Source organism: Salpingoeca rosetta, assembly GCF_000188695.1.
Source record: "Salpingoeca rosetta unplaced genomic scaffold supercont1.8, whole genome shotgun sequence".
Lineage (NCBI taxonomy): Eukaryota > Choanoflagellata > Craspedida > Salpingoecidae > Salpingoeca > Salpingoeca rosetta.
In genome coordinates, this window is record NW_004754926.1 from 208,806 (window position 1) to 236,652 (window position 27,847).

A 27,847-nucleotide genomic window follows, 5' to 3' on the forward strand; every position below is an offset into this window, starting at 1 on the left:
ATCACCCCGGGCTCAGCCCCGTTGCCGACAACCCGCACCGTCCCCGCGCGCAAGCGTCCGCAGCCGAACCTCCCGTCCAACCCCAAGCTCCATCCGCGTCAGGTCCTCAAACACAGCGCTCACAAACACAGACGCCCGCTGGCCCTCAAAGTCAAGCACGTCCCGCTCAACCACAACAGTCGCCTCCGCGCTCGACCCAGGGTCATTGCCAAGCTCGCTCATGCCGCCGCTCACGCGCACCGCGCTCGCAACAACAACGTCCAGCCCAACAATCCCAACGTAGCTGTCCTGCGCCTCAAGCATCGCCTCGCCGATAACGCGGGACCCGCTCACCGCGGCGCTCAATACGCGCACCACCGTCTGCCCAGCGCCAACGCCCTGCACGTGCCCAGACACAACAGGGTCAACCCGTGCCACGCTCTGGTTCACAACCGCAAGCTGCGACTGCCCCAGCAGCCCGCCCAGGCTCAGCGCTGCGCTCACAGCGTCCCCGCTCCGGAACCGCCCAACAACGCTCACGCGCGCCCGCTGGAACTGGCTTGTCCCCAGCGACACGCACCCGTCAGACGCATCGTGCCCAGCGTCGCGCTGCCACCGCGCCACCCGCCGCACAACGTCCCGGTCAAGCACTACCTGCACCGGCTCCTCAGGGTACCACACGCGCACCCACACCCGCGCGGACTGCCCGCCATACTCAACGCTCACGCCCACAGACGGCGACCCGCCGCTCTCGGCGCCCGTCACGCGCACGCGCCCGCAGTCAGCATCCGCCAGCAACACGCTCGTGTTCAGGCTCATGCACGCCAGCCCAGGGCTCCCCGCAGACACAACTGCAAACTGCCCAGGCCGCCAGCTGCTCACAGCACGCACAGAGAGCGCAGACGTCTCCTCGCTCCCGCTCAGCACAGCCGTGTTCACAAGCTCAGCGCGCGCCGCGCTCGCAACAAGCCCAACCACTCGCTCAGGCTCCACAACAACAAATCCGTTGCCGTCACGCGCAAGCCCGTCGGTAGACCCGTAAGCCCCGCCTCGCCGCACAATCACAGTTGCAGGCTCCGCTCCGCCGCCAACAAGCAGCGGCCGCCGGTCAATGTCGCTCAGGTACACAGCCCGCACAGACACAAGCGGCTGCACTGCAGCGCTCGTCCCCGCGCCGTCCCGTACCCGCACCACAACCGTCGCAACCGCCTGCTCCTCCGTTTGTGCATCCTGCGACGCTGTCTTCGGGTCCCTCAGAATGTAGCTCCCAGTCGCGTTCCGCCCATCAGCCGTCACGCCGTACTGGCCCGTCCACACATCCTCGTCAACCTCAAACCGCACAAGCTCAAGCTCGGGCCCAACAAACAGGCTCGTGCGGAACGTGTTGATCGCACGCTCCGCCTGCACACTGAGTGACACCTCAAACTCGTCGCCGCTCTTCAGTGATGCCTGCGGCACCCGCGCAATCAGCAAGCCGTTGCTTCCGCTCGGGTCAAACGCGCTCTCGGGCCGCACCAGCAGCACCTCAGACACGCGCCCCGCGTCCTGGAACCCAGCCGTCAGCGCATACTCCACGCTCACATTCAGCGCGCCGCTGCCGTCGTCCCCGCCGCCGTTCTGGCTCGCATCAACCGCCGCAGCGTCAGTCACCCACGCCTCAGGCACATCCACAGACGCAATGCACGCGCCCGTCCCGCTGTCCGTGCTGCACGTTCCACTCGGCATGCTCGTGTCAACCTCCTGCTGCAGCGTCGCCCCGCCAACAAGCCGCACATGCACCGTCGTGCTGCTCGTCCGCGTGCTCCCGCGCGCATCCCGCACCTGCACCGCAACGTACACCCTCCGCGAGTCCGGCCACACCTCCCCGGTCAGCAGCTGCGCCTCAACGCTGCTCGCTCCAGCGCGCCCGCGCGAGTACCCCAGCGATGCAGACAGCGACGCAGCCATCGCGCCAGCGCCCTCGCCCTGGTCAAGCTCAACAGAAACAGACGTGCTCCCGCCAGGCGCCAGGCCCGCTGGGAAGCCATATCGAAACGTCCCGCTCGCGTCCGTGTCGCCACTCGTCACAGGGCTGTCCAGCGAAAGCACAACCCCGCCACTCTGGCCAACGCTTGCCAGCCATTCGTCCTCGCTCGTCGTCGGCATCGTAGCGTTGCCGCCCGCACCCGCGCCGTCGCCCACAACCGCAAACGCGCCGCTGCCCTGGGGAACAACGTCCCCGACTATCACAGCGCTGCCCGCGGCAATCGCATAGTCCCGGCAATACGTGTTGTTCGACAGCGTGCAAACGCCATCCAGCACCTGCCCGCCAGGACACGGAACCACAGCACACAGTCCACTCGCAAGCTTGCAGCTCACGCTGTCAACCGTGTTGTCAAACGTCTGCAGCGGGTTGTACCCTTGTGGCACAGGTGTCTTCACAGCCACATCGTCCCCGCCAAACGCGCCAAGCGTAACACTCACCTGGCCCGTGTACGCCTTGGAGCCCTGCGTCCGTCCGCCCATAAACACAAACAGCGCTTCCGGCGTGTCGCGCGTCACCTGGATCACGCTCAGCCCAATGTCCGTGCGAACCGTCGATACAGGCACGCTCACGCGCCACAGCCCCACGCTCGCATTCACAAGCTCAGCCTCAACAATCGCTCCGCTCAGCGTGCCAGACCCTTTGCTCAGCGTCACAAACCGGCCCTCACTGAACACAGACGCGCTCGTGCTCAGCTCAAGCCCAAGGCTGCTCTCCCCGCTTGTCAAGCCAGCAGGCACGCTGCCGCCCTCAAGGTCAAAGTACACCCGCGTATCAGCGCCAGACGCTGCGCCGTCCCCCTTATCCAGGAGCACAGCGCTCACCTCAAGCTCACACGCCGTGCCGCTGCTCACAGCCTGCACACCAACACCCGTCACAAACCGCAGCAGCCCAAAGTTGACCCGGTTCAGGAACGCCGCATCGTCCTCGTTCCGCTCCGTGTTCAGGTCCGCGTCAAGCTCATCGTACGTGTACGGCTTGCTCGCATGCAGCGCAAGCACAGCCTGCCCACGCGCAGACACAAACTTGAGCTCCTTCTCAACAAGGTACGTCAGCACAAACCGCACATCGCTCACGCCAAACACGCCGTCGCCGTTCGTGTCGCCCCGCTGAGGTGCCCCCGTGTTGCGGCGCATCCGTCGCCGCGCTTCCGCGTGCGCTTCAACGGCCTCGTCAACCGCAGTTGCCCCAAGCAAAGCGCCCTGCTTCCCGCTGCCGCTGCCGCTGCCGCTGCTGCTGCTACGGCGGCGGCGCGTGCTCGTCGCCTCAAACGGTACGCGGCCAGCAATAAACGCACGCTCAGTCCCGCTGCCAATCGCCGTCCCGCTCACATCAGGCTGGCTCAGCGTCACAACAGTCCCACTCAGCACGCTCGACCCGGCACCCACAACACGGAACTCAAGCTCAGCAACCTCAAGCGCGCTGCCAGACACACTGTCCCCAGACACTGTCCCGCCAAACTCAACTCGCCCCGCCGTCTGCGCGTTCCGGTCAAACAGCCCGTTCACACTCGCCGTCGCAGACACAAACTCAAGCACCGTCGTATCAAACATCACCGCAAGCTCGTACGCCCCAAGCGCTGCGCCGCCAGTGTTCACGCGCACGGGAACCGTCACCGTCTCGCCCACCCTCAGTGGGCCCACGGCAACCCCGCTCGCAGACCCAATGTCCGCATCCCCAACCTCAGGATCAAGGTTGCACGCAACACCAACCGTCCCGCGCACCGCACTCCCGCCGCTGCGCCCATCGTCAACAGTCGCCGTCAGCGTCACAACATCTGCCGCGTTGCCTTCCAGGCGAACTACCCCGCTCCGCGCTCCGATGCTCGCGCCGCTCAGGTCGCTGCTCGAAAACACAACAAGCCCGGGATACAGCGCCTGGCCCCCAGAGAACAGCGTCGGCAGCACACGCCCGCTGTCAAGCACAGCTCGCATGTCCACCGTCGTCTCCGCGCCAACGCTCCCGCGCAGCGTGCTCCCAGCTGCAACACTAACGCCCTCCAGCGCAGCCACAACCGCAGCTTCCCGCGTCACATTCACCACAAGGTCCTGCGACGCAGATGTCACGCTGCTCGCGTACTCCAGCCGCAGCTGCACAACAAGCGATCCGCTTGTGTTCGTACCGTTCAGCACAGCGCGCCCAGCACTGCTCGTCCCCACGCTCACGTGGTTCTGTGCGGTGCCGCTGCCGCTGCCCGTCACGCGCGAGATGTCAACAACAGCCTGTCCGCTCACGTCCGACACAAGCGCCCCGCCCTCAAACAGCTGAGCCGACTCCTGTCGCACAGCAAGCGCGCCCGCCGTCGACACCTCAATCTCCTGTCCGTTGCTCAGCGCAAGATACGCCCGCACCACAAGCGCCTCGTACACCGCCGGCGTCGTCCCAGCAAGCCGGTGCAGCGTCCGAACAGACACCCCGCTCGACCCGCTGTACGCAGGGTACGGGTTCGCGTCCGCCCGCACACCAACGCCCGCAACAACCGTCACAGACACAGTCGCGCTCACGTTCTCGTGCATGAAGCTCACCCGGATCACCGCAACAGACCCGGCGCCAAGCTCCCCGGCCTTGCTCGCGTTGGCCACAAGCCGCAGCCCCGTGCTTCCGCCTTCCTCAAGCGAAACCAGGCCCATCGCCCCGCTCAGGTCAATCAGCGTCCGGTTGTCCTGCGTCGCCGTCACAACACGGTCAGGGTACTCCAGCTCAACCGTCAGCTCCGCGCTCGTCGCAACGCCAGCAGTCTCAGCCGCGTCCCCCGCAAACGTCAGCCGGCTCGCAGACACCGTCGCCCGCGCTGCATCAGCAGGTGGCAGTGCAACGCTCACATACCCGCGCCCGCGCACAACCTCAAGCACGCCGCACTCCGCGTTCGCGTTGCCGCCCTGCCAAATCGCTTCAATCAACTCCCCGCTTCCATCCACCGCGCGCCCAGGCACAACAATCACCCCGGGCTCAGCCCCGTTGCCGACAACCCGCACCGTCCCCGGCGCAAGCGTCCGCAGCCGAACCTCCCGTCCAACCCCAAGCTCCATCCGCGTCAGGTCCTCAAACACAGCGCTCACAAACACAGACGCCCGCTGGCCCTCAAAGTCAAGCACGTCCCGCTCAACCACAACAGTCGCCTCCGCGCTCGACCCAGGGTCATTGCCAAGCTCGCTCATGCCGCCGCTCACGCGCACCGCGCTCGCAACAACAACGTCCAGCCCAACAATCCCAACGTAGCTGTCCTGCGCCTCAAGCATCGCCTCGCCGATAACGCGGGACCCGCTCACCGCGGCGCTCAATACGCGCACCACCGTCTGCCCAGCGCCAACGCCCTGCACGTGCCCAGACACAACAGGGTCAACCCGTGCCACGCTCTGGTTCACAACCGCAAGCTGCGACTGCCCCAGCAGCCCGCCCAGGCTCAGCGCTGCGCTCACAGCGTCCCCGCTCCGGAACCGCCCAACAACGCTCACGCGCGCCCGCTGGAACTGGCTTGTCCCCAGCGACACGCACCCGTCAGACGCATCGTGCCCAGCGTCGCGCTGCCACCGCGCCACCCGCCGCACAACGTCCCGGTCAAGCACTACCTGCACCGGCTCCTCAGGGTACCACACGCGCACCCACACCCGCGCGGACTGCCCGCCATACTCAACGCTCACGCCCACAGACGGCGACCCGCCGCTCTCGGCGCCCGTCACGCGCACGCGCCCGCAGTCAGCATCCGCCAGCAACACGCTCGTGTTCAGGCTCATGCACGCCAGCCCAGGGCTCCCCGCAGACACAACTGCAAACTGCCCAGGCCGCCAGCTGCTCACAGCACGCACAGAGAGCGCAGACGTCTCCTCGCTCCCGCTCAGCACAGCCGTGTTCACAAGCTCAGCGCGCGCCGCGCTCGCAACAAGCCCAACCACTCGCTCAGGCTCCACAACAACAAATCCGTTGCCGTCACGCGCAAGCCCGTCGGTAGACCCGTAAGCCCCGCCTCGCCGCACAATCACAGTTGCAGGCTCCGCTCCGCCGCCAACAAGCAGCGGCCGCCGGTCAATGTCGCTCAGGTACACAGCCCGCACAGACACAAGCGGCTGCACTGCAGCGCTCGTCCCCGCGCCGTCCCGTACCCGCACCACAACCGTCGCAACCGCCTGCTCCTCCGTTTGTGCATCCTGCGACGCTGTCTTCGGGTCCCTCAGAATGTAGCTCCCAGTCGCGTTCCGCCCATCAGCCGTCACGCCGTACTGGCCCGTCCACACATCCTCGTCAACCTCAAACCGCACAAGCTCAAGCTCGGGCCCAACAAACAGGCTCGTGCGGAACGTGTTGATCGCACGCTCCGCCTGCACACTGAGCGACACCTCAAACTCGTCGCCGCTCTTCAGTGATGCCTGCGGCACCCGCGCAATCAGCAAGCCGTTGCTTCCGCTCGGGTCAAACGCGCTCTCGGGCCGCACCAGCAGCACCTCAGACACGCGCCCCGCGTCCTGGAACCCAGCCGTCAGCGCATACTCCACGCTCACATTCAGCGCGCCGCTGCCGTCGTCCCCGCCGCCGTTCTGGCTCGCATCAACCGCCGCAGCGTCAGTCACCCACGCCTCAGGCACATCCACAGACGCAATGCACGCGCCCGTCCCGCTGTCCGTGCTGCACGTTCCACTCGGCATGCTCGTGTCAACCTCCTGCTGCAGCGTCGCCCCGCCAACAAGCCGCACATGCACCGTCGTGCTGCTCGTCCGCGTGCTCCCGCGCGCATCCCGCACCTGCACCGCAACGTACACCCTCCGCGAGTCCGGCCACACCTCCCCGGTCAGCAGCTGCGCCTCAACGCTGCTCGCTCCAGCGCGCCCGCGCGAGTACCCCAGCGATGCAGACAGCGACGCAGCCATCGCGCCAGCGCCCTCGCCCTGGTCAAGCTCAACAGAAACAGACGTGCTCCCGCCAGGCGCCAGGCCCGCTGGGAAGCCATATCGGAGCGTTCCTGTGAGTTTGCTGTGCACATCTGTGTGATTTTCTGGGCTTGTTGGAATGATGCCATTGTCTACGGTGACGTGGAAGGCGCCGATGCTTGTGCTCACGTGGACAAGAGCCGATGCGTTGTATCCGACTGTGAATAATTGTGTGTGTGAGCGTTAGCATGTGATGAGAATGTAATGACGCAAGGAGTTGTAACATCGACAGGTGTACTTGGAACATGATTTAGCAATGAAAACTCGAACATTCCCATCTCTTCATGAGTTGTACATGCATGTGTGTGCATGTGTTTGCATGTGCGTGTTCGCATGCAAGCTCGTGCGGCTCTCACCTCTACAGGTTGTGTCGGATGTGGGTGTGCACTCCTGATCGACGAGGAAGCCAGGCTTGCACTCAGAGCAAGGGGAGCACGTGCGTTGCTTGTGCCTTGCGACGAAGCGGAGGGCTGCGAATGTGACTTCGTTGCCGAAGAAGTTTTCCGTGTTGATGTGCGTGTCCCTGTTCTCGATGAGGAACGTGATGGGAACGAGCGCATCTGCAGTGATGGTGCTGAGGGTGTACCAGCCTGAGGAGGGGATGGTGCGCTGGTCGATTTCCAGGCTGATGGTGCGAAAAGGTGTGGTGATGGTTATGGGGACGTTGGTTGCTGCGTTTGTCTGTGCCTTGTAGGCGATTTCAACGTCATACACGCCAGGGTCGAGCATAGCGGATGCGTTGAGGTACACGTCGCCCTTGTTCTCGTCATTGTCGGTGAGGTAGGAGGCAAAGTCACCCGCCTGTTCGTTGACGCGCACCCACGGTCCCACAGCCGTGATGTGGGTGCTGTCAATGTCCAGCGTTGTGGTTGCATTGATGGCATCTGCGGCAATGTAGAGCTCACACTGCTGGGTACGATAGGAGCCATCTGGGCACTGGGCACACAAACTCTCGCACTGGCGGTCCGAGGTTGGTGTTGGTGCCATTGTCTGTATGGTGAGGTCGTGGCAGCCCGGCAAGACTGGCCGACAGTCTCTGTCTGAAGTTGGTGTTGGAGGTGTGTGCTCGTACTCGCCCGATGCGCACGTCGTGAGGTTTGCGCACTGGCGGTCTGTGGTCAGGGTTGGTGCGGCAACCTCGTACTGGGCGCTAGAGCAGGACGAGAAGGCCGTACACACGCATTCTGGCCCGATGAACTGGCCTTCGCCGCAGGTGGGCGGCTGGGTGCACGGCTGGCAGATGATGGGCAGCTTGGCGGCATCAAGGCGAAGCTCGCGAAAGGTGACTGCGCTGCCAAAGTCGATGCCAAGGTTTGAGCTGTCCCTGTTCTCGATGAGGAAGGAGGCACCGGCGTCGTCGATGTAGAAGGTGCCGAGGGTGTGGAAGCCGGATGGGTCGATGGTGGACTGGTCCACGCGGGTGGAGAAGTTACCTGTGGCGTGGGTGAAGGAAACAGGCACGCGGGTGGATGCCGTGACAGACATGGCTGCGTACGAGAAGGAGACCTTGTAGAGGCCAGGGCGCACGGTGACGTTGATGCGCAGCTCTACCAAGCCCTTGTTGTCGTTGTTGTCGCTGAGGTACTGCACGTTGTTCTGGGTGATGGTAACCCAGGGACCAGTGATGTCGAAGGTGGCGCTTGCGGTGTTGGCCAGCTCTGGCAGCGGCGGCGTGTTGTCCTGGGATGCGAGCGTCTGCGTGAGGGCGTTGGCAAGCAGCGCACCGGAGGCGCCAGTGTCATCACAAGGGTAGCGTGTTTCCGAGTTTGGCGCACAGGCGTGGCAGTAAGGTCTGCACATGGTGTTGGAAGTTGGGGTGGCGACAACGGCTTCGTATGTGTTTGTGGTGTTGCACGCTGTGACGGGTTCACAGTCGATGTCAGTGGTGCGGGTAGCCTCCTTGCTGACGAAGAAGCCCGGATCACACTGGGACACGTTTGCGCACGCGGCATCTGAGGTGAGGGTTGGCGGCACCTTCTGGTACAAGCCCATGTCAAGGCTGCAGTCTGTGATGTTGCTGCAGACGCGGTCGGAGCTTGAGGTGCAGGGCGCGGCCACAAACTGGGTGGTGGAGCAGATGGTGCTGCACGGGGAGCAGTCTGCGTCCACGGTAGCTGCCTGGATGAAGACGCCGTCGACAAAGACAAAGCTGCCGAAGAAGTTGTCGTTGTCCAGGTGCGTGCGCTCTGTGGAGACGGTGACGTTGATGTAGGACGTGGCCCTCAAGCTGGCAGAGAGGAGTGTTCCACCGACGCCGTCTGTGAAGTTTGCGCTTGTCTGCTCGCGCTGGTCGACGTAGACGAGGGTCGTCTCTGTGCTTGCGTCGGAGGTGATTCTGACGGGCACGCGAGAAGCAGCGACGATGCTGAGCGGGTGCAGGAGAGCCACGCTGTAAGTGCCTGGGGCAAAGACGCTGACGACCATGGTGATGACTTTTGTGCCTTTGCCCATATCATCGTCGCTGTAGTAGAAGGCGCCAAGGAAGTTTGATGGCGGCTCTGGACTTGACGGCTGTGGTGAAGCGACAATGGCCCAGTTGCCGGTGATGGTTGCCGTGCTGCTGGTTGCGTCCACGACGATGGTTGTCTCGTTGGATTGAAGGGCAGCGGCGCAAGCCTCCTGGCTCACGAACCGGCCATCCGGGCACTGGCTGCACTCGTACCCAAGCGCCACTATTAGCGTGCAGTGTGTTGTGAGTGTATGTGTGTGTTTGGGGAGGGGGGGGGGGTTGTGGGTTGTGTTTCGTGTGTGTGTGAGTGTGTGTGTGTGGGTTTCGTGTGTGTGTGTGTGTGTGTGTGTGTGTGTGTGTGAGTGTGTGTGTGTGTGTGTGTGTGTTGTGTGTGTGTTATGTGTTGTTTGTGTGTGTGGCGGGGGTGTATTGTGAGGCGTACAGGACACGTATGTGCGTGAGTGTTGTGGCTGAATCAAAATTGGCCAGCAAGCCAAGTCAATGAGGAGACACCCCCCGCTCAATGCATCATTGGCCCACATGCGACGACGCACAGCCACAACAATTGCTCCAGCCACACAATCACGCGTGCGCGCACACACACACACACACAAACATACACAAACACAAGCACAAACACCATCACCCCTGCACAATCACACTGTGCACACGACAGCTGACCTGGTGTGGAGGCCAGGTTGCATGCGGCGAGGATGAAGATGAAGATGAATGCCGTGAAGGTTGGTGTGAGTGCCCGCCGATGCCTGCAGGCACGTGCCTGCCATTCGTGTGTCATTGGCCTAACCCGTGTTACCGTTGGCATCGTGGGTGTGCGCGATCGTCGTTGTGTTGGCGTGCATTGGTCTGATAAGGGTCGGGATCCATGTCCATGCAGCGAGCAACCCCGGTGCTCGCGCATAATTGCTGGTGGCCCTGTCGTTGCGTGCTTGTGCACCTGCCGCTCGTTCTCTCGCTGCTTCGCTCGCTGCTTTGGCTGCTTCGGCTGCTTCGGCTGCTTCGGCTGCTGCTGTCTTGGTGGAGCTGTGTCGTGTGTTGTTTGTCCTCTTCAGTGCCTGCAGGCAAAAAGCAAAAAGCAAAAACCCTGTGGCTGGCTGCGAGAAGGGCGTGTCGATAGAGGGTGTGATTGATGCCCTGTTGCCAGCTCTCTGTCTGTCCTGCTCTCTCTTCGCTCCGCCCGCTTTGGCTTTGCTTGTGCGTCCTCTCTCCTTTGTCGGCGATGGCGATGGCGATGGGTGGGCGGAGACAAGCCTTTGTCTTGCTGTCGTGTTGTTTGGGGTGGCGCTCCTTCCTTTCCAGGGATTTTTTTTTTCCTTTGCTGATTGTGGCGAAGCCATAACCGTGCATGGAATCATTCACTGATGAAACGGGCACAACATTTTTTTTCTTGTGCAGAAAGTTGACAGCTGATGCTTGGGCCCGTACCACTCAGCAGTGCAGATGTCGCAATCGCAAGAAACCCCCACAGCTGACAGCAGCAATCGCATCAGCCATTTTCCCCGCGACTGGCTGGCTCGTGTTCGCTCAGATCCCCACCATCAACATCCATCCATCCGTCATCACCTGACCACCCTCCACGATGTCTGCTGCCACAGAGCAACAAGTGCTGGAGCTGCTTGCCAGCAAGGCCGGCCGAGCCCTGGACTTTCTCAACCCAGACAAAGTCAAGGAGCTGGTGCGTTTATGTGTGTGTGTTTGTGTGCATGTGTGCATGTGCATGTGTGCATGTGCATGCTCTTGTGTGTGTGTGTGTGTGTGTGTGTGTGTGTGTGTGTGTGTGTGTGTGTGTGTGTGTGTGTGTGTGTGTGTGCTCGTGGGCCCTTTGTCTGCATGTGTGCATGTGTATGTGTGCATGTCAGCACTTGTGCTTGTGAGTGGCACGGAGCTTTTACCTCCCCCTCCCTGCCTCTTCTCTTTGAGGCCAACGCCAGCCCATGATGATGTGTCCACTGCACGCTGTCGCTCAATTCACGCTGTCACGTCACTCACCCGCACGTGCGGCTGTCCGATTGCGCGCATGCATGCATCGTCTCCACGCATGTGCCTGATCAGGTCCACTTTTGGATGTCCGAGATTGGTCTTCCAGCCCGCTACTTTGAGATTGTCAGCGCCGAGGACATCCTCAAGCATGTCGAGTCCCTTGCGGTATGTCCACCAGCCCCGGTGATCCCAACGGGGGCAAGGAGAGATGTGATGTCACATGTTCGAGACGCACAGTGCAATCTCGTTTATGTGTTATGCGTGCGTGTGTGTGTGTGTGTGTGCGTGTGTGTGTGTGTGTGATCCACAGACGCAGACACAGACACAGACGCACAGAGAGAGAGAGAGAGATCGCTTGTGTCTTGCCTCTTGCGGCGTGTGTATGCGTGGTTGCCACGAGGCTTCCCCCGACCCCTTCACTCACTCACTCACTCACTCACTCGATCGCTGCCTCGGCTGTTGTTGTTGTTGTTGTTGTTGTTTTCTTTCAGGCTGAGCTTGCCGGACAGGCCGCCTCTGGCAGCACCTTTGACATGGAAATCCGGCACGAGACGGAGACCTCTGCCCTGTATGTCGTGCCATCCTCTGTCTCCGGAAAGGACAGCGGCATGATGCGCTACAGCCTCGGCCCCGCGCAGTCCACGCCCGTGCACCGCGTTGAGAACTACATTGAGCAGACGTACGCTTGCCCTGTCGAGAAATGCCCTGTCGAGAAATGCGCGCGCGCACAAACTGCCACTGTTTTTCGACTGAACACCCTCATACACGTTGCAATACGCACACATGCCCGTTCACACACTCATGTTAACATACATACTCACTCCTACTCACTCACTCACTCACTCACTGGACTCACTCACTCACTCACTCATACATACAAATACACACACCAACGATGTGGCGCAGGTTCTTTTCTCGTTTCCACAACGATGAGGACGAGCATGCTGATGTGCAAACACAGGCCCGCCGCACCCTCGTGCGCTCCCTGTCCACGGCGCAGCCCCACTCCCCAGGCTCCCCAACCCCAGGCTCCACCATCCTCGCCAACCGCCCTTTCCGCCTACAGGCGTTCCGATCCAAGTAAGAGAACACGGCTGCAACGTGCGAGCTTGCATGCATGCACCCGTATCATCACTGACCGGTGTTGTTTGCCACAGCGGATTGTTCACAGTTAAACCTCGTGACTTCTTGCTCACCACCACAACTGATGGATGCACCCCTTGTATTGGTTTTGTTTCTCTCGCCCTCTCCACTCCTTTGCTTCTTCGTCTCCCTCGTGCGTGTTAGGGCTGCTGTGGAGGAGGCTGGCGGCGCCCACCTTCGCCTGTACCTGCTGCAGGCGTGCGAGTTTGTCAACCCAAAGCCCGCAGACGACGAGACGCGCATTGAGGAGCTTGCAGACAAGGGCTTCCTCTCCGATGTCGACGCCAAGACCAAAGCCGCCTACCAAGTACGTCCGCGCTCATCACGCCCATTCGTGCACGTGTGTGTGTGTGCGTGTGCTTGTGTGTGTGTGCATGTGTGTGTGCATATGTGTGCGTGTGTGTGCATGTGTGTGTGTGGTTGGTCTTCGTCTACTGGTGCAGCTTATTTCTTCATTCCTTTGCAACAACCCGACTCACCACGGCTGTTGCTTGCTTGCATGCATGTTCCATCTCCCCTGCAGGAGGTTGTGCGCAAGACCGTGGAGACGGGGGAGCCCGTGTTCCAGTTCTTCCAGGACTTTGAGGACGAGGGTCACAAGGCAACCCTGCTCCTCGTCTCCCACTTCATTGGCGACACCCACAGCTTCTTCGTCGGGTGAGTCTCACACACAGGAACACTTGTGGTGAATGCAAATTTACACATGCACACACGAGCACTCACACACACACACACACATGTACATGCACATGTACGCTCACACGGTCGTGCTATTTCTCGGTGCTTTTGCCATTCAATGACTCATCTTGAGACTGTCCGATCACCGTCGCCACCTGCTTTGTGTTCTAGTATGCCTGCCGTGTACCGCCACTACTACATGTTTGCTCACACCAAATACGTCGAGATGTTCAGCAACGGCATCGTACGTCGCGTGTGCATGCTTGCTTGTGTGCTGAGCGTGTGAGAACATACACATAAGCATGTGTGTGCCGTTTGTTTGGCATTGTGGCTCTGTACCGGTCTGATTTGACGGTTCCGCGCCCCTCCCTATGCGTATCATGCATGCTTTTTTCTCCCAATCCACACACTCAAGCTCACACACTCGTCTTTCACACTCACGCACTCTCTCACTCACCCGCGCGCGCACACACACAAATACACACACACACACTCACACACACTCACACACACACACACGCTTACGCGCGCACGCGTTGACGCTGGCAGATTGTGTTTGCCTTCTACCTGAACCCGCTGAGCGTGATTCGGCAGCCGGACGGGTCGACGGTCGAGCCCTCCTCCAAGCTCGTCTCCCGCATGGCCCACATGGAGCAGGACGCCTCCCTGCACTTTGTCCTGCCCAAGCACAGCTTCACCCCGCTGCTCACCAGCGGCAAGCTCAGCGTGCAGGAGACGACGTACGCTTACTGCGCCGCCAAGTTTGCCTTCCACTTCCTCAACCGCGGCGAACGGGACCACCGCGAGGTTGCCCTTGCCCTGCAGTCGTCCGAAGCGCTGGCTGCGCTCTCCCGCCTTCGCGCCGCCTTCCGTATGCACGCCTTCAACGAGGGCTTCATCGTGGATGCCGTCATCACCAACAAGCAGCTCATCTCCGTGCTGTACGACGACTTTGCTGCGCGCCACATGCCAAGCTTCATGCACCGTCGCTCCCGCGTCATCAGCTCGTCCAACCCCGAGACTGGCGGTCCGTTGTTCTCCTGGTGCCCCTGCCTGCGTGTCGTGCTCAGCTGTCTGTCTTGTGCGCTGGTGTGATTCGATTGTCTGTTTGTGTGATGTTTGACATCGTGTGCGTGCATCTGTCGTCCCAAGAAAGGCTCATCACTTTCTCACCTTGTTCATTCCTCGCCCTTCGTTCCTGCCTTTGTCCTGCCTCGTTTCCTCCCTTGCTTGCAGGCACGATGGAGCGTGAGAGCGGCAAGGAGCGCCTGCTGCAGCTCGTGCGCGAGTCGTGCAAGACAGAGGGCGAGCGCACCGTGTTTGAGGCCTTTGTCACCTTCAACACGTCCATCCTCAAGACCAACTACTACAAGCCCTCCAAGCGCGCCATTTCCTTCCGCCTGGAGCCGTCCATCCTCTCCTCCAACGCCTTCACAGAGCGCCCCTTTGGCGTCTTTATGATTGTGGGCGCCGAGTTCCGAGGGTTCCACGTGCGCTTCCGCGACGTTGCGCGTGGTGGCATTCGCCTGGTGCGTTCCCGCTACCCGCAGGCGTACAACAACAACGTCTCTGCGCTCTTTGACGAGTGCTTCAACCTGGCGAGCACGCAGCAGCGCAAAAACAAGGACATTCCCGAGGGCGGATCCAAGGGCGTCATCCTGCTGGGCTGGAAGTACCAGGACAAGGGCCAGGTTGCCTTCCGCAAGTTTGTCGACGCCGTACTCGACTGCATGATCCCCGACGAGCAGTACATGATCGACCACTACGGCAAGGAGGAGCTTCTCTTCCTCGGCCCAGACGAGGGCACAGCTGACTTTATGGACTGGTGCGTTTCTGAACACGGTCGTGGTGGTGTGTAATGTGTGGGTGATGATGATGATGATGATGATGATGATGATGATGATGATGATGATGATAGTGGTGGTGAAGGTGACGATGATGTGTGGGTGGGTGCGTGTGCTTGCACGTGTGTTGTTCCTTTGCATTCGCGTTCCTCGACTGTTCTTGTCCTCACAACTTCATGCCCACAAAACACACACACACACACACACAACTGTTATGTTCGCTTGTTCTCGCGTATGCAGGGCGAGCCTTCACGCCCGCAAGCGCGGGTACAAGTACTGGAAGGCGTTTACCACGGGCAAGGGCACGTCTCTCGGCGGCATTCCGCACGACACGTATGGCATGACCACAAACTCCGTGCGCGCGTACGTGGAGGGCATCCAGGAGCAGCTTGGCCTCGACCCAAAGAAGTGCACCAAGATGCAGACTGGCGGGCCCGATGGTGACCTTGGCTCCAACGAGATCAAGATGGGCCTGGAGAAGACGGTGGCCATCGTCGACGGCAGCGGCGTTGCCTACGACCCGGAGGGCCTGGACAAGGAGGAGCTCACCTCGCTCGCCACGCGCCGCATCATGGTCAGCAACTTCAACAAGGACAAGTTCTCGCCGCAGGGCTTCTTTGTCAACGTGGAGGAGTCAGACTGCCCGCTGCCGGACGGTTCCACCGTGCCGAGCGGCCTTGACTTCCGCAACGTGTTCCACCTCAACCCCATGGTGCACGTGGACTTTTTCGTGCCCTGTGGTGGCCGCCCTGCGGCTGTCAGCACGGAGAACTACAAGGCGTTCCTGTACGACAACGACGGTCGCCTGCGTGTCAAGTACATTGTTGAGGGCGCCAACCTGTTCTTCACGCAGGAGGCGCGCCTCAAGATTGAGGAGGCAGGTGTCATCCTCATCAAGGACGCAAGGTGCGTGTGTGTGTGTGTGTGTGTGTGTGTGTGTGTGTGTGTGTGTGTGGTTGTGCTTGCAACACGCTTTGCAATGATGCGCAGCAACCCAACCCCACGCCTGAATTATTTTTCTCTTGTGTTCTCTTCTCAGCACACACGCGAACGCTCACGTTGACGCTTTTCTCGTTCCCTCGCACACGCACCCACACAAATCCACCCATCCAATGTCCCTGGGTGCAGCGCCAACAAGGGTGGCGTGACGTCCTCCAGCCTCGAGGTGCTTGCCGCCCTCTGCCTCACAGGTACGCGCGCGCTTTGACTTTGGAAATCGGTTTTGTCCCCATCACTCGAATGCTTTTCCGTGGAACGGACACCAGCCAGCCCCGCCGCTCTGCTATTGCTCACCGTTCTTCTTGCTTCCTTTCCCTTGCCTCTTCTCCTCTCTCCGCTCTCCCCTCTCTTGTCTTCGCTTTCCCATTGCTCTTTGCCATTCTCAGATGAGGAGTTTGTGGAGCACATGGCAATTGCTGGCGATGTTGTGCCAGAGCTGTACCAGACGTATGTCAAGGAGGTGCAGGGCATCATCAACAACAACGCCAAGCTTGAGTTCAAGTGCATGTGGGAGCACCACAAGGCCACCAACGAGCCCATGTCCATCATCAGCGATCTGCTCAGCAACAAGATTGTGCACCTGCGTGACGCCATTCTCGCCAGCGAGCGCATATGGACAAACCAGACACTCAAGACCAACGTAAGGGCTGCCTGCACATTTCCGTGTTGTTGTTGTTGTTGTTGTTGTCGTTGTCGTTGTTGTTTAAGTTGTCGTTGTTGTTGTTTAAGTTGTCGTTGTTGTTGTTGTTGTTGTTGCCGTCGTGCAGCCGAAACCCGTGTTGCCTGCTACTTTCACAGCCCATCCAAACCTCCACTCTCGCTCACACTGTCCCTCGTTGCCGCACCGCAACATCTGCTTAAATCCATCTCGCTCCCCCTCTATTCCCGGCACTCGGAACCACAGATTCTGAAGCGGGCGATTCCCAAGACGCTTCAAGAGTTCCGTCCACTGGACGTGCTCACGTCCCGCCTGCCGGCCGTGTACCTGAAGACGCTCTTTGCCTCGTACCTCTCCAGCCGCTTTGTCTACTCGCAGGGTCTGCTTGCGTCCGACCTTGCCTTCTTCGAATACGTGCAGGAGCTGTCTGCCTGAGTCTTTCTCTCGCTCGCTCGCTCCATGTCTCTCTCTGTCTGCCTGCCTGTGCGTCTGCGGTGTGGCGTTGTTTCTTCGTGTGACGACTCTTTTCGTGTTCGTGCTGTGTTGGGAGAAAGAGGGCTTGTGGTGTTGTTCGTGCGTCCTGGCATGAGGCAAGGCCACGCAAGCAAACCATTGGCTCTTCGTCCCATGCTTGTTTGTGTCTGTCTGTGCCTGTCTGCCCTCGTGCTTGCCCGTGTCTGTTCGCTTCCTAGATCATGCATGCTTTTTGTTTGCCGCCATCAAGGTCGTTGTTTGCGCCTTGCCATGAACACCGTCGCTGCTCGCTGTCTGTTCGTGTTGCCTTTGTGTGTCTGCTTCCCCTCCTCTGCGTGTCATGCGTGGCTTCGTGCCTGGCACGACCCAAGGAAACGAACAACAAGCCAAAAAAAAAAAAAAAAAGTGAAACGCTTCGGCAAGGTTCGCTTCAAAAAACGACATGCATGCTTACAACCACGCATTGAGTTCAAGGTCTGACCGCGAATACAAAACAACTGTACATCCAAGTGTAAGGCGGCGCACCTGTGGTGGTGCGTGACGTGTGTTTCCGCTACAACTGGCAAGACTGACTGGGTTATTTTTTTTTCATTATTATTATTTTGAACAATCAAAGGGGGCGCATGCATGCGAAAGGAATAACGTCACAAATCTAGAAATGGGTTGAAGCATAACGAGGATGAGCACTTTGCCGCTGACTATGTGGCTGGCGTTGTCGGCGTTGTGGATGGTGGAGCGGACGGTGATTGCGAGCATGTTGACGGTCATCCGGCGTGCCAGGTAACAGCTCAAAGCTCGCGTGTTCACTGCTGTTATCACCACCGTTGACGTCGTGTTCGTATGGAAGGAGCTTGCTTCGGTGGCGGCGGCGCTGTGCACTGTCCACGCTCACACCGATGAACGAACCAAGTTTTGGATCCCCAAACGCAACGAGGGCGGGTGGCGTATTGTCGAACCCATCATCGACAGCTTCGCCACTGCCAACCAAGGCACTGCCCACCCTGTTCTTGTTCGGTGCCTCGCGCAGCAGCACGGGACTGGCTACAAGGGCCACAGTGGAGCCGTCAGGGCGTGTCAGCACCACATGGCTTGTGCTTGTGGCCGACTGCTGGGGGTGCAGAGACGGGGACAAGGCGAGGGTGCCACTGTTATGGTCATGGGTGGTGGTGTAGCGACGATAATGGTGGCTGTGTGAGGGCGGCGACGACGCTGAGAAGTGGGATTGGTGCAGGAAGGCCGGGTCAGACTTGGTCCATCCCATGTCACTGGGCACAATCAACACCTCCCGCTTCTTTCGCCTGCACCATCGACGTGAACGAGTTTGATGGGCCATGGGTGGCGTGTACGTGTCCGTGAGAAACGATTATGTTCCAGCACACACCCACACACTCCCTCGCTCATGGTACTCACTCACAAAACCGGCTGCGCGCGTAGTCACCACACACACAACCACACATATCCGCACACCCACACACAACCACACATATCCGCGCACGGACACCCGACACACACACACACCCACACACACCCACACACATACATACAAACACACCTTGCCAGAAGTATAATGGCCACAATCAGTGCAATGATCAGTGCCAGAATCAGCACCAAGGTCACCCAAGTAAAAGTGGTCTCCCCTGCGGAGCTTGGGAATGCCGTGGATCTGGATGACGCAGTCATCGTTGATGTCGTGGACGAAAAGTGCAGTGGTCTCGTGGGTCCTGCGAAGCCAGCACACCTCACAGTCGATGCCTGGTGTTGTGGCAGGAAGGCGCGACACAATACGACACAGCATCATGGATGATGAGGGGCATTCTCGACTACCACACACTCGAAAGGGCGTGACACGTGACAGGAATGAATGCTAGTCAACGTGTTGGGTTGGCACGCACCTGATGAAGGCTCAGCGCCAAACACAGTCCATCCGGTAAATTCGAGATCGCGCTGATGGAGGGCGATGTCATGTTTCCTCTCTCCTGCGGGTCCTCAGAGGCCTCGAGTACAACGTACAACACTGTAGCGCGCACGCACAAGAACATACAAAGAGACAAATTATTAGCCACAGCGCAAGTACATGCAGGCATCCGTTCCAAGATCACAGCACACCACAAAGATACCACAAACAAAACACAAAGAACAGTAATGATGACAGACATGGCGCGCTTTTTTTTTCTGGTTATCTATCATACATGCGGGCGAAAATTATGCACGCGCACATTTACGAGCACATGCTCTCATCTACACACGAGCACTGGACACACTCACTCACTCACTCACACACACACACACACACACACACACACACACACGCACTCTCTCTCACCCACCCACTCACTCACTCACTCACTCACTCACTCACAGACTTGCGCCCACCCAAGCACATGCCTTGAGCCGTACCAGTGGACAGCGACACATTGTTGGCGACGTGGCTGCACGTGAGATTCGTCAGTGCAAGGCTGTGCACGGGAACGCTGGTGCTGTTGCTGATGCTCAACAGCACCAGTTCAGCAACAGCGTCGAGGGCGTCGCACGACATGTTCCCAGCACGCTCACGCGCCAGCTGTAAGGTCAGAGGCACTCGCTGAAACGACGTCCAGTTGCGTTGGCCGCAAGCCCCACACCAAGCGAGGCGTGGCCCCGATGTGTCTGAGCCCGGGGCACCATCAGACCCGGTCTCATCACCATACACGCGCAGCGTCTCTGCAGAGGCAACAAGCAAGTGCGGTGCTGTTGCTGCTGGCACGTGTGGTGGAGCTGGCACTGCTGGTGGTGGCGATGCACCACACAGGCTGCCACCGACGTTGTGCAGCGGCGGAAGCAGGGGGTGTGCGCAAACGCCCGACAATAAGGAAGGCGCATGTGCAACGCGGTACCCATCCAGCCACAGCCCAGCTCCAAAGTCTGGGCCAATGGTGACGGCAATGTGAAACCACAGCGTTCCCACATGTGGCGCAGACGCCAGATGAAAGACGAGCGTCTGTGAGACGTGACGTGTTGGGGCTGACGTGTCTTGCAAGATAGCATCAAACAGGCTTGCTCCAACGGCTGGGGTGCGGCCGTCATGAATGCGCACTGCCTCGTGAAACACAACCCGCTTTGTTTCGACGTCCAGCGTGAGCCGCGCAGCCGTATCCCAACGCGAGCGGTTCAAGGAGGTGCAAGATCCACCGAACAGCGCCAGCTGTAACGCCCCGCTCGACGCTGTGGCCATGCCCCCAAGGACAGGAAGAATGCGGGCTGAATATGAAGGCATAGCTGGGACTTGGGTGCTTTGCACTACTGGAACAGTCACCTTCGCCCACATGCCAAATGCACGGATTGTAGCAGCGACAGCAGAAGAGGCAGCAAGCTCTGGCGTTGCGGTGAGGGCCGTGTTTGGAGATAAGACAACATACGGCTGCCCAACAGAAAACGGATTCACAGTTGACGTTGACGCGTTCTGCAGCAGCAACGTCGTGTCAATGCGCTGCACAACCAGCGAAGACGTGTGACGTGCAATCGACGGGCCCGTCGTGCTGTCACGCGTGCTGAACGAGCGCAGGAAAGCGGGCGCGAGGGTGCCTGCAGCCAACGGCAGCAGCTGCTCTGGTGGCACAACTTGCACACCCACAGCAGAAGACCGGGTGGGGAGCTGGACTCGTTCGTCCCCGCGTTCACCGAGTGGGACGCTCGCCCACGTTACTCTGTCCTCAAGTGCATCGTCGATGACAGCAAACGCTGCCGTGCTCAGCGGTAAGGGAGCAGTGTCCGTCCGCAGGCGCACGCACACAGCAAAGTGCTGCAACTGCGCCCGTGTCTGCACCAGCGACGCTGACGCCAAAGACACAGCACGCGCGCGTGCAACGATCCCTGATCGGGTGAAGGTGACAAACCCGCTCACGGTGGACGCAGTCAACATGGCAGCGTACGTTTCTGAGGTTGACAGCACGGCAAAGACAGCCACGCCATCACCAGCGCTCGCGGCGGTGTCAATCGACAGCGTCGTCGTTATGACCAGCGCGTGCGTGTACATTCCGCGTCCACAGCTGTGCTCAACAGCTGGCAGAGCACGCCTGCGCCGTGATGATGCCTGTGGCGCGAGCGCAATGAGCTCAGCGCCCACGATGAGCGGGCGGTCTTGTGTGATGGCGTCTGTCACATCAGCGACCACGGCCAGTGATGGGGCCTCGGTTCGCCCCTGCACCAGCGGTAGCCGTAACCCGCACATGCCAGCAAAAAACGATGGATGGAAGTGCCAGCAAAGAAACGCTGCAACATCTGCACCGTCACGCCGACAGCTGCGACCAGAGCCCGTGGTGCTGGTTGTGCTGCTGCTGCTACTACTGTTGCTACCGGTGTGCTCGTTCACGTCCAGCACGCACCGTGTCATTGTTTGCCCGCTGTCGCCAGCTTGCGATACTGCACGCCTTTGTCGTTGATGCGGCTGCTGGTGGTGGGTTTGTTGCTGTGGATTCGCAGCTGAGGACGACACCAGTCGAATTGGCAGCGAAGTCGACACGAGGTCCTGTCGAAATAAGGCAGACGCACTCATGCTGCTGCTGGTATTGTTGTCTGAATCCAGTGGTTGTGAGCGCACAATGTCCACAGATACATGCGCGGAGACTGCAGTGAATTCTGATGGTGATGGTTGTGGCTGTTCAGCACTGGCGAATGCAAGTCCCAGAACCCGAACCAGCCCCGCGCGAGGGGCAGCAGCAAGCACGAGCACGGCTTCCACTCGCCCAGCTGCGTTGCACTGTGTCATGTTCCTTGACCGATATATGAGCGGTATGCCCTCAGCCTCACCACCCGTCGCATCGCACCACCACGTATGGCGTACGGGTTGCATGCTGCCAGGTGGTACAAACACTTCAACAAGTTGAAGTGACGCTGGGTCGAAGGCTACGGAAGCCGAGTACACTGCGCCGACAGCCGCACTCAGGCTTGGCTGTTCAAACGCCAACACCATGCCTAACGTCGACGGTGGCGGTGGTGGTGGTACTGGTGCTGTTGTTGTCGGTGGTGGCGCTGTCGTTGCTGTTGTCGTTGCTGTTGTGGTTGCTGCTGGGGGCGGTGTTGTTGAAGACGACAAGACGGCGGCAGATGCAGGCCAGGGACCGAGATTGCCCCCGCCCCCACCGCCGCCAGCAGGCACATCAGTGCCGTCACCGCTGCCGTTCATTTCTTCAGCTGCAGTTGTTCCAGGGGACAAGGGAATGGAGGTGGATGGGAGAAGCCACGTGGGACGAAAGAGGCGATGGGGTGCAAATACGGCAAGTGGCAGGCGGGCAAACGTGCCAACAGCACTGGGCGGTGTGGGCGACACCATCTCGTTCGCAGCGACAACAGCAATGGTGATGATCGGGTACAAGTGTGCAGAGATTGGCGGCGGCAAGCGCAGGGCTGCCGTTTGCGTGTCGCTTGAGACCAGCAAGTACATCTGATCCTCTGCCCTGTATGGGCGCAGCGCCAGCCCAAGTGCGGGCTGCAGGGCGCGGATGCTGGCAGTGATGTGCGTGCCGTCCGAGAACATAGCCGTCGCCAAGGGCAGAGGAAGCGGCTTTGGCTCTCCAACGTCAGCGACAAAGGCAAGTGTAGTGTCACCCAAGTGAGGCTGCAGGTGCACAAGTGTCGTTGGTCCTGCAATGGTGGATGGCTCAGGAACGACCTGCACATCAGCGACAACAGCGGACGAGCTTGCGCCTGTCATGCGAACACTGATCACAACTGACTGTTGCTGCTGAAATGAGCCACCAGTGTGGGTGAGGAGGAGCGCGTCAGGTAATGTTGACTGGGGCGATGGCGTCGATGCAGGAACAGAGGCGGTGCCGGGTGCTGTCGTTGCAGTATCCTGCGAGAGCGGCGTGGACGTGATGGAGAGAACGCTGGATGCAACGGACACATCCAAGTTGGACATGGGCAGCGCAACGCACCCTTGCTGTTGTGGGTCACAATTGCCCGCAAGCAAGCAATCGTCATTGGCGCTGGTGTTGCTTGCGGCAACGACGCACGCGACCACACGCAAGAGCACTGGTCGTAACCGCATGTCCGGGGATGCCTGCGGTTGTGAAGAAGGAACTGCAACCACAGGCCACTGAAACAATGGCTGCTGCTGCTGCTGCTGCTGCTGCTGCTGTTGCTGAGCGAGAGGAGGGTTCAGCTGGCTGAGCGGGATGTGTGGTGGCAAGGGCAATGCCCAGGACACTGACAAGTGCGGCACGACTTGCGTGTACACGCTGTCAAGACGAGCGGAAGCCGTATGCACGCCTTCAGCTGTGTGCAGCTCAAATGTCATGGTGATGTCGCCTGCACACGGCAGCATCGCAGAAACGCGGGCAACCGTTGTTGGCGTGATGGTCCTCGCGGCTGTGGATGAGGCGACGTGGTCCATGACGGAGGGGAATTGCTGGGGGTTGTCGGTCGTGTCCAAACCCTCGCCGTTTGCACCACTGCCCTCAAGCTCAACGTGCACTGCATCAGCGCAAGCGCCGTTTACTGCGGTGATAATGACGGAGTTGATGTTGGGAAGCGTGGCGTTTGCAAACAAGCACGTCTCCTCTTCCACCCGCACAACGTCTCGTGCCAGCGCAGGTGGTGCAACTCCGATTGTGCGCGCGGATGACTCGAGTGTCAAGTGCTGACGCAACGGAGGCGTTGGTGTGGCTGCTTGTGTGGATGCGGTTGCATTTGTGTTGATGGGGGTGGTCGTCGGTGTTGTGAAATTGGCGGCACCGCTGCTGCTGCTGCTGCTGCTGCTGTCTGCGCTTGCTGTTTGTACATAGATGGTGCGAGCTGTCAGCAGCAGTGTCTGCGCGGGATCGCTGGTGGTGCTGGTCAAGTGCACGAGCAAGCGCGCGCGGACGGTGGCACCAACATCTGCAGGTGGTGGTGGTGGTGGTGGTTGTGGTGAAGCCTCAGGGGCGATGGCGACGGCAAGCGGAAGACCCACGCTGGACGTGGAGGGTGCCAGCACCAAATGGGGCATGGGCTCCACTGCGTCGGACACAGTCAAGGTCAAGCGAAGACGATGAGACGGCAGCAAGCGCGCCGGCTCAGCACCGACACGCGCCACCACAAACACAACATACTGCATGCGAGGCACGAGCGTTGATGTTGCCGTCGTAAGGCCGGCTGCGATGGTGGCCAGCGCGGCTGTTCGCGGCTGCTGTTGCTGCTGCTGATTGTCCTCGAGGGGGCATTCACCGTTGGATGACGATGCTCCCGGAAGCAAGCAGGCGCGAAGTGCGGCTTGCGTCGTGCCCAGTGCTGGAAAGGCAACGGCAGTGATTGTACTTGGTACTTGGGGCTGGGATGGGCGTAGTTGCAGATGCAGAGCGGCAAGTGACTGTGATTGGGAATCATTCGGTGCGGAGGGCAATGTCACCTGCACCTCAGGCGTTCCCGAGTGCTGCAGGAAAGAGTCATTGAGTGCTAGCACCGCATCGGCCCCTGTTTGCATCGTGATGGTGGCGCTGGTTGCTGGAAATATGCGCAATAACGGCAACACGTCTTCCGTGATATCACAGGGTACTGCACGGAAGCTCTCTGTGTCAGTGTCTTTGCTGCCGTCGTTGCTGTTGCTGTCATCTTTGCTGCTGTCGTTGCTGCTGTCGTTGCTGCTGCTGCTGTTGTTGTTGTTGTTGTTGCTCCTGTGGTGGCTGCTGCTGAGCTGCGGAAAAGTGGCTTCCACCCACACGGGGATCACCGGCCACACCATTTGCTGAAAATCCAACGTCTCAAGCAGTAGCGGGTGTGCTGCTGCGACTGCTGCTGCTGTCCCAGTGGTGTGGTTGCTTGCAGCGTCCATGCCACCACCGGTGGCATTGAGAGGGCTGGGTGAGGGTGTGCGGATGGCGACGTGCACGGGCTGGACAACGCGTACGGTGACGGCGGCTCGTGCCAGGTCACCTTGCAACACAGATGCAGCGACAGTGGATGAGTTGCGCACACGGATGGTGGCGTTGATGGTGCCCCCGAACCCGACTGGAATGCGCAACTGCAAACACGACTGCGTTTCGTCTGTGTAAGTCGTGTTGCATGGTGGGGCCGACGCCACATGCGCGCTGGTGTCGCGGCATGCTGTGATGGCACAGGAGAGCGGAATCGCTGCAGCACCGGCAGTGTCGAGATGACGCCTCAGGATTGGCAGCGACGAGTCATCGTCATCATCATCGTCATCACCAACAGCTTCATCATCATCATCATTATCATCATCATCATCATCATCATCATCATCATCAGCATCAGCATCAACAGCAGCAGCATCATCATCGTGAACAGCAGGAGCAGCATCATCTCTGTTTGTGCTGTTGGAGAGGATAATGTGCCACTGCGACTGCACATGATCAAAGGCAACAAAACACGATGCACCGTCTGCCTCGCTCCAGATGTGAACTCGCACAGCGAGAAGGATGGGTGGATCGCTGCTCCCCGTGATGCTGCTGATGGACTGGACGTATGGTGACCCCAGCACATGCGCGTGAAAGTGCAGTGGAACCAGTGGCTGAGTCTGTTGGCGTGCGACAAACAGCGGAGCGGAACGCGCTGCTGCGCCGCCAAGCTGTACCAGTGTTGGTGAAGCTGAACCAGCATTTGGTCTGGGTGCTGCTGCTGCTTCATGAGACAGGATATCGAGAAGGGTCACATGAGCGATGGAGAGCGGCGATGGTGGTGTTGCGGGGGAAAGGGATGACACGTTGGTGTCAATGGTGACGAACTGCACACGTTGTTGATGTGACCGCCACCGCTCAAGGTGGAGGTACAGGGTAACAGCTGGTGTTGCAGATGACAGCATGGCGGTTGCGGTGTGCGAGCACACGTCAGCGTCTGTTGTGCCTGTGATATTTTGCAGAGGGGGAGGGAGGTCGCTCATGACACGGCGCCTGCGTTGCTGCGGCGTCAAGTCTGTCCATGCAGCAACACCAAAGAAGGCGCGAAAGGCGGACGCTGCCTGGGCAACAACAGGTGACGCGCCCCAACAGCCAGCTGATGCGTGCACACGCACGAGGACAGCGCCACCTCCAGTGAGGGCCAATACGCCTGTACGTGACAGATTGAGGCGAACAGTTATGCTGCCTCTGCCTCCTCCTGCTTCTAGTTTGCGTTGCGTCACGGCAACAACAGATGGGTGCGGTGCAGTGGCGCTGGCGGTGGATCCAAGTACCGCTTCTGGATGGAGGAGGGCAGCCCGGATGTCCTGAGACTGCGCGCACCAGAGCTGTAGCGGTGTCACGTCCACGGTGACGTTGAGATGCACACCAGCAATACGAGGTGATGCTGTGGGGCTGGTCGACGTGGTGGTGGTGGTGGCTGTGTACGACGGAGACGGGAGGTGAAGCGCCCAGTGCGCAGAAAACGGCGTAAAGGCGGTTGTCGTGGCCGTGCCGACAATAGCATGTGGTGTGCATGGGGGCGCGCCGCTTTGCACCGTGAGCGAGCAGTCCACGCGCCGAGATGATGATGATACGGGACGTGCGCGTGGCAATTGGAATGCTGGCGCACATGTTGCTCGCAGGCACGTTGTGTCGGACGTAGGATCGCATAGGACCACGGCGGGCAGCGAGGTGCTGTTTGTGAGTGCGAGGAGCGCGGGCGCAACGACGAGGCTGAATGCCAGGCGGACATGATCTTGCGACGTCTGAAGGATGCGCACGGCAGGGTCCACGAGTTGCACCTGCGCGGTGTTGCTATTGCTTTCATTCTTGGCATTGGCAGAGCTGGAAGGTGGAAGCTTGGCAAGGGTGCTTGCGAGCTGATGGCGCTGGCGCTGTCCAACGTAAGCCAAGGGAACGTCGCCGATTGCCAGCGACACGGTGGTGGAAGAAGAAGCAGACGAAAGTGATGAAGACGAAGACGAAGAGGACGGAAACGAAGACGAAGACGAAGGAAAGAGGGCGTCGGGGTCTGAGATGATGATGGTGGTGGGTCGAAGGGTGAGGCGATTTCCGGGAACAAAGACTGATGGGTTCGTCACCGCCATTGGGAGCCTCTTGCGCCGCTTCAAGGCGGCGAAGCGATCCTCTTTTGGTCCCGTGGAGGTCGAGGAGGAGGCCCCGGGTGTGCATGGTGCCGCTGCTGAAGGCGGTTGCGGAGAGTGTGTGGCCGAGGAGAGCAGCTCCTGGATGGAGAGCAGGTCTTGGCGAGGCCAGGTTGTGTGCAGCGTGGCAGGGAGGTATTGCAGTGTTGATTCATAGTCGCTGGTGACGCAGATGGCTGTTGAAGAGCAGAAGCCGAAGCCGGCCGACGCGGTGTGGCAGAGATCGTTCACTGGGGCGGGCCCAACAGGGGCGCAGGTGTCATCCGGCATGCACAGGCCGCGCACGCACGATCTCCATGTACACGGGGAGAAGGCAGGCCTGCCTGCGCATTGTGCTGCGGCAGAAGCTGCGCTTGCGATTGGTGATGCTGGGAGGATGGCCAGGAAGAGCAGGAGGGAGCCTACAACGTAGCCTGCTGCAACTGTGACAAACCCACCAGCAGGCACCACGGCCACCAGCACCACAGCTGTTCGCCGTTCATCGCTGCCGCTTCTTGCTCCTGTTAAGGAGCAGGCCATTGAGTGAGGGCTTGAAGCGCAGGGAGGCGCTGGGTGGGTAGATTGCGTGTTTGGGTGTTTGGGTGTTTGGGTGGTTGGCTGTTGTGTTCGGTTGGTTGTGGGTGTAGAGGTTGGCGAGGTCGCGAAGCACAACAGCAGCGGTGGAG

The 27,847-nt window shown here is 60.0% G+C and overlaps 3 protein-coding genes across 3 annotated transcripts; 1 reads left to right on the forward strand and 2 right to left on the reverse strand.

Annotated features, from left to right (window-relative positions):
* Positions 1-10,300, reverse strand: PTSG_03507 (uncharacterized protein). The gene is made up of 3 exons (XM_004995184.1): positions 10,055-10,300; positions 7,281-9,596; positions 1-7,082 (listed from the first exon to the last, which is right to left on the reverse strand). Exons 1-3 carry the CDS (start codon positions 10,290-10,292, stop codon positions 13-15), a joined length of 9,624 nt encoding a protein of 3,207 aa, XP_004995241.1. The 5' UTR covers positions 10,293-10,300; the 3' UTR covers positions 1-12.
* Positions 10,301-10,882: 582 nt separating this feature from the next.
* PTSG_03508 (NAD+ dependent glutamate dehydrogenase) lies at positions 10,883-17,665 on the forward strand. Its single transcript, XM_004995185.1, has 13 exons — positions 10,883-11,066; positions 11,444-11,536; positions 11,863-12,050; positions 12,278-12,451; positions 12,659-12,821; positions 13,038-13,171; positions 13,364-13,436; positions 13,742-14,219; positions 14,429-15,017; positions 15,277-15,942; positions 16,165-16,226; positions 16,422-16,675; positions 16,940-17,665. The coding sequence occupies exons 1-13, from the start codon at positions 10,971-10,973 to the stop codon at positions 17,126-17,128; spliced, it is 3,159 nt and encodes a 1,052-aa protein (XP_004995242.1). The 5' UTR covers positions 10,883-10,970; the 3' UTR covers positions 17,129-17,665.
* Positions 17,666-17,740: 75 nt separating this feature from the next.
* Positions 17,741-27,817, reverse strand: PTSG_03509 (uncharacterized protein). Its single transcript, XM_004995186.1, has 4 exons — positions 19,565-27,817; positions 19,060-19,181; positions 18,720-18,919; positions 17,741-18,465 (listed from the first exon to the last, which is right to left on the reverse strand). Exons 1-4 carry the CDS (start codon positions 27,699-27,701, stop codon positions 17,820-17,822), a joined length of 9,105 nt encoding a protein of 3,034 aa, XP_004995243.1. The 5' UTR covers positions 27,702-27,817; the 3' UTR covers positions 17,741-17,819.
* Positions 27,818-27,847: the final 30 nt, after the last annotated feature.